General features: G+C 40.1%; 1 protein-coding gene across 1 annotated transcript in view; it reads right to left on the bottom strand.

Annotated features, from left to right (window-relative positions):
• Positions 1-2,521: 2,521 nt before the first annotated feature.
• Positions 2,522-6,564, bottom strand: part of met (MET proto-oncogene, receptor tyrosine kinase) — an 86,983-nt gene continuing 82,940 nt past the window's right edge. The window contains exon 19 of the mRNA XM_014010268.1: positions 2,522-4,536. Within this exon, the coding sequence (XP_013865722.1) occupies positions 4,254-4,536 (283 nt within the window). The 3' untranslated portion in view covers positions 2,522-4,253. The remainder of the gene's footprint in view (positions 4,537-6,564) is intronic.

Consider the following 6,564-nt stretch of genomic DNA (forward strand, 5'->3'; position numbering starts at 1 on the left):
AATGTTACCAGGACCGCCTTCTTCCACCTGCATAATATCACTAAAATTAGAAATGTCTTGTCCAAAAAAATAAAAAAATAAATGATAAAAAATAAAAAATGATTCATGCATTTATCACATCTAGGCTGGACTACTGTAATTCTTTGTTACTTGGGCTAAAAAAACAAACAAACAAACCTTAAGTCTTCAGCTGATCCAAAATGCTGCTGCTAGAGTTTTAACTCTTGGATTTATCAAAAAGGAAATTTTGTTTGTTGTAATATTTTAAATTCTATCCTTAATTTGACAGGGAGGCAGTGGAGAGGAGCTAAAACAGGAGAAATATAATCTCTCCTTCAAACTATAGTTAGGGTTGGTCTCGATTTCCTGAGCTATCCTTTTGTTTTCTATCTAATACTGGTAAGAATGAGAAGTTGGCAGGATTACAAATATCACTTTTACAACAACAAATTATATGAAAAAAGAGACATGAAATCTGATTTCTCATTTAACATTTTATAGGAACATGTACCTTCAGGAATTTTTATTGACAACTCATTTACACACAGAACAGACAGTGTTGAACGCTGACAAAGAGGTGGATTCAGTTGATTTAAAAAAAACATTTTCTTTTATTGTTTCACACAAAAAACAGTTACACAGAGCTGCTCCTTTCTCTCTATTTACACAACGGCAGTGGTTTTGCTATTTTAAAACAAGCTGGATTAGGTGAGTTTGTTTGTGGCACAATTCATAAAAAGAGGCTCATCACTGATACAAAAATATAGTACAGCATTTGTCTTGTCATAGCAAACATTCATACCTGTCCATTTTTGGCCCAACAGACCAACAGCCACTTCTTTTATCAGAAAAAGTGAACAGCTGCACAAAGTGAATACATAAGCGACACTGACCATAAAAGTGGTTTGTGAAAAGATTTAAATTAATATTCAGACAACTATGGGTTTTATTTCAGTTATAATTTCTGCTCATTTCAGCACAAAATCATAGAAGAATCCTACAATCTACAATTAGCTGTACAAAACAAATAAAAAAAAGACAATTCAGAACTTAAACAGCAAACTAACAGAGTTTGACTGCATTAACCAGATTACAAAAGAACTCATCGGCAATACTTTGCAACAAGTTTTTAAGAAGTATTATCTGGGTTTAGACCTGGACATTCAGGGCTGTAGACTTGAAAAGAGCTCCTGGGTCAAAATCTACGCAACATTTACAGAAATTGAACTGAAACAGATGTGAGATTTCCAAAGTTATCAAACAAATGCCATGAATATGTTTACAATTCAAGCACAAATGACCTGTGTGAAGAAACTGAGAACAACCCCAGTTCCTGTTTGTACACTCAGGAGCTACCAGGTGGCTTCTGGACTTCTCATCAAACCCAAAGGTCCGATGTTAGCAGGTGTAATCAGGTGTATTTCTGTAAAAAGGGCTACACTCACACTGTAATATACAAGAGAGGACATGGGAAGATTTATTTCTTTTGCATTCCCACGCAATAGCATTGCGTTACCTTGCAATACTTTTGCGTTACATCGCAAAATTGTTTTGTGTTCCCACGCAAAAGACTGTTTTGTATATGAACTGAATTAAATCAGACTTTTATTTTGAAATATCCGGTTACCAGTGTTGTATAAAGTACCTCAAAGTGATACTTGAGTAAAAGTACAAGTATCTTATCATAAAAATACTTTGGTAAAAGTTAAAGTCTTCTCTAAAAATATTACTTGAGTAAAAGTACAAGTATCTTATCATAAAAATACTTTGGTAAAAGTTAAAGTCTTCTCTAAAAATATTACTTGAGTAAAAGTCTTAAAGTATCTGATATTTTTGTACTTAAGTGTCAAAAGTAAATTTCTGACAGAAAATCTACTTAAGCATTAAAAGTATAAGTACTGAGTAAAAGTGAGCAGTTAGATTTTCCAAAATGACATTTATTGGGAGGTGACTTTTTCAAAAAATATTTTTTTCTAACAGCGTGCAGCTGTGATGGGTTGTGTACAAGCTAAAATGGTGTCAGAATGGTATATACAGTATTTATACTTCTCATCCAACCACAATTAAATTCACTCTATCCAGGAGACACAATTTATCAGGATAGTATTTTTAAGTAATAACAACTCAGAATAAAACAGGATTAACGACTTTCTACTTCTTACCTTTTTAAAAAAAAATCTAGTGAGTAGAAAGTACAGATAATTGTGTAAAAATGTAATGAGTAAAAGTAAGAAGTATGCTGAAAAATAATTACTCAAGTAAAGTACAGATAAACAAAATTTCTACTTAAGTACAGTAACAAAGTATTTGTACTTAGTTACTTTACAACTCTGCGAAAACAGGATGTGTCGCCACAAATTCGTGAAATTGACATTGATGTTGCGTGGCTACATTGTATTAAAATATCGGCATATGACATACTTCCATGAGTAGTTGTGTGATATATTCATTCTGAAGCTGAATTAAAGCAGTAGACTAACTCACTAATGGTGAACATGTGAGTTTGTTAATAAACCGGCAGGCACAACAGTGATGAACTACATTTGCGAGGTAACGCAATACTATTGCGTGGGAACGCAAAAGAAAAAATAAATCTCCCTTGTCGCCTTGCGGGCTCCGTAGTAATACACTCCTGGAAATAATGAGATGTAACTTTGGATGTCCTGCTATTTCATTATTATACAATAAAATGAAATAAAAAACATGCCAGTTTGATGAACAGAAAGGAATTCACCCCCAACCTCGCCAAAAACAACAACGATAAAACTCTTGGATATGTTTTATTTTTCAATTATCCTTCTTCTTCCTGAGAAGACCTCGAGGCTTTAAAGTGTGAGAACTGTAGTGTTTCTGACACAACTAACTCAGGAAACGTGGTGATGTCCCACACGGACTCAGGGACATGGTATTCCATCAGAGACAGTTGTCCACAGACAATCATTAGAAACAAAGCATCCAGTGATCTGCACACAGCAGCAGCTTTCTACACTTCCTGTCTGCTGCAGTTTACCCACTGAGACTCCAACATCAGGTCCCTGTATCTCAGTCTGACTCTGGGCGGGGTTCATGAAGGTGTGTAAGCTCTGCACAACACAGATACATTTCTAACACATCAGTCTGAGGAGACACACAGACTTGTTGGAGAACATGGAGTCGAACAAATAACGTGAGGATGCTGATGTGCTTCTGTGAGGGAGGTTTTCCATCCATCCATTTATCCATGGTCCAATGAGGACAACAGGTCCTGGAGGGTACATCATTCTCCCGAGTGATCCTCTCCAGGCCCCAAGTGGTCTTAGTCCAGTGAGTTCAGGGTTTACCCTGAGGTCTTCTCCCAGTGGGATGTGCTCAGAAACCTCCAGAGCAGAAACCCAGGAGCTGCTCAAACCACCTCAGCTGACTCCTTTCAGTGAGGAGGAGCTTTACTCAGAGGTCCCACCCAGACTGAGGTCCTCAGCTGATATCTTAGACTGAGTCCAGCCGTCTAACAGAGGAACCTCATTTCCGCTTGTGTCCAGGATGTTGTTGTTCTGTTCCTGATCCAAACCTCCTGACCATAGATGAGAGGTGGAGGGTAGATGTACCAGTGAATTGAGAACTTTGATTTTTTTTTGGCTCAGCTCTTTCTTCACCAGTTCCGTCGGGAGCAATGGCACCCCCTCATGAGGTCTGCCAATCCATCTCTTACACCATGCTACTGTTGTTCATGAAGAAAACACCCAGGTACTGGAACTCCTCTGTTTGAGGAAGAAGCATCATTCCCAGCCTCACCAACAAAGTATTTGTCACATTAGCAGCCAAGTCTAGGAGAAGTTAACTGGCGAGTGTCTGGTAATTGAGCCTTGCTTCTTGAGGCCACCTCCATGTGGACCCACATCCTGCGAAGTGTGTCATAGAGGCTGGGTGCAGTGGATGCTGGGAGGCAGGGTGATCTCTGGTGATACAAATGAGGGAAGGTCTGTCTGACGGACAAGTTCAATGAGGGGCTCCTGGGATTTGTACGTCTTGTAGAAGACAGGACGTCCTGCGCTGTGCTTCCCAAGGTTAAATCAGTCCAGACCAATGAAGACCCCCGTCATACAGTGAAGCTTAAATCTTTTGTAAATCCACAATCTATGTACATCGAGAGAACGGTCTAAGCTCCGAAGAAAGTGTGTCCTCAGCATGCAGTGTCCAGTGTTTCGCAAAAAACAGACAGTAGTTCTCAAACCACCTCACAAGTCTCTTCTCTCCACCGGCCCCCTCCTCGTTCTTCAGGTGCAGCAGTCACGCTCCACAGGACAAAAGAACGTAGACGGGGAGGGCAGGGACGTGGAGGTAGAGGGTTCGGACGAGGAGGAGGAAGACGAAGATGCCGTCGAGGCAAGCAGGGAGGGGTAGGGACTCATTTTTTCAATGTTGACGTACGTGGTGTTGAGTAGGACGTAATGCTCGCCACTGAAGTTGGAGAAAATGGCGGAGATGCGCGACACCAGCTCGGAGAAAGATGGCCGCCGCTCCGGTTTGGGATGCCAGCTCTCGATCATTACGGTGTAGCTGCAGGAAAAGAGAGAGACGTCAGGAACCGGAGCTGAAAGGGTAAACATGGATGTAAACATTAAGCAGTAAACTGTGGTCGACACAAGACTCTCCCTGCTGGCTTGTATTGCTGAAATCAGCAAGACCTTCTCTGTAGAAGAGACCAAATGGTTGCCAGTGTACATTGTATAAAAACCCTTTCTTTGAAAAAAAAAAAGAGTTGCATGTGGCTAAAGCTAAGTAAGCAGGTAAGTAAGTATTATTTATGGTTTGCCTCTCTGTCTGTTAGCCTAATAGCACATGAACAACTGGAAACTTTTAATGAAACTTTTAGAAATTAATCATTGGATTAACTCTACAACTCATTACCATTAGAAGTCAACCCATTTCAGTATAGCTGAAGTCAGCCAACTGATATTAAAAAAGCAAAACTTGTTATACTGCGCTAACTTTTAGATATTGAACTATAATTTGGTGTGACAGTTAGATGAGCATTATCCCCAACTTATACTCATTATGCAAAATCTTTGTTTAAAGCATTGCCACTAATTATTGAAGTCAATTCCTCGTATTTTGTCTGTTAGCAAAATATCTCATGAACAATAGGACAGATTTTAATTTAACTTTTATACATAAGTAAACATCAGATGAACATCTGCAGCTGCTTAAATCAGGGGTTCTCAAACGTTTTGGGCCTGGGGACTCCTTACAAGAGTGAAAATGACCAGAGATGCCCTCATAAATCCCATGCTGTTTTTGAAATAATTTACTGTCATTTTAACCCCTAAATATTATGAGAATTTATTTTTTTGTTTGGTTTAGTATGTTTGTTTTACTAGTGCATTGTTCCTCATATTCATTTTCAAATAAAATCCAAAACAACAATTTATTGACATTTTTTGAGGACCCCCAATATAGGCCTCTTGGACCCCAGTTTGGGAAACTCTGGCTTAAATTACTGCATTAACGCAATTCAATATGGCTGCCACATTTTAACAAGCTAAGCCAACAGAAAAATGGTTTATAACTCAATCAACTTTAAAAATACTGAGGAATTTTGGTTTGGTATTAGCCTGGCCCTTGCCTTCCTACGCAGCTCCGCTCAATTCTAGTTTACCTTCACTGCTCCGTCTGGGACTTCTCCCATTAACAAGGATTTCACTGGCAGATTTTTAGCCTGGCCAATCAGAGAACAGAATGTCAACTTTCTGCACAGTGTCTGCTTGTAGTTTATTTTCCCTGGGCCAATCAGCAAACAGAAGGCGGAGTTTTGAACGACGTCGATGTTCTGCGCAGTGTCTGCTAGTTATTTTAGCATACGGCAGTGGAGGAAGTGAATGAAGCCAGTCTGTGTTGATAAGACTTCCAAATTAAAATAAATTTGTCTGACAAAGCAGCAGCTCTCAATTACAGTCGTCTCGTTCAGCTCGGTATATTTTTCCTCTCAGTAGGGTTGTTTACAGCACACGCGATTTCCGGTTAGCTTCTTAACTTAGCCTCCATCACAGCAACAACACACACATGCTTCAGCAGAGGCCACGCCTCCTGCAAGAAACGATTGTCTATTCATCAAGTCCAGACCCTTGTACGAAGCAAAGTGAAGGACTGGGTCTGGTTTGAACCAGGCTAGTTTAGTATTACCTGCATCCCAAACATAATCTAAGCTCTACACTAGGCCTGTAGCGATAGTCAAGAAATTGCACGATAAGTTATTTTGAGGTCGGTAAAAAAAATGAGGACAAGTCTCATTTTCCTGCTTGTTTGTTTACTTCGTCTCTCTCCCTCTCTGTGCTCCGCTACACAGGGGCTCAGCTGACTCCTCCCCTCCTGTTTTCTTAGTGTCGGGAGGAGTGAACTCTCGCTTTAGCATGATGGTGCGTTCACACCAAACGCGATTTCAGCGTCAGGAGCAGCAGGTTTACATGCAAAGTCTATGGTGGAGGCGCTTCAAGCAACGTCGGGAAGTTCTGCGGCGCCTCAAGCGCGATTAGAGCAGCGCGATTTGGACGATTTGGACGATCTGAGCGTTCGGACGATCTGAGCGTT

This window comes from Austrofundulus limnaeus, unplaced genomic scaffold (genome assembly GCF_001266775.1).
Source record: "Austrofundulus limnaeus strain Quisiro unplaced genomic scaffold, Austrofundulus_limnaeus-1.0 Scaffold67, whole genome shotgun sequence".
NCBI lineage: Eukaryota > Metazoa > Chordata > Actinopteri > Cyprinodontiformes > Rivulidae > Austrofundulus > Austrofundulus limnaeus.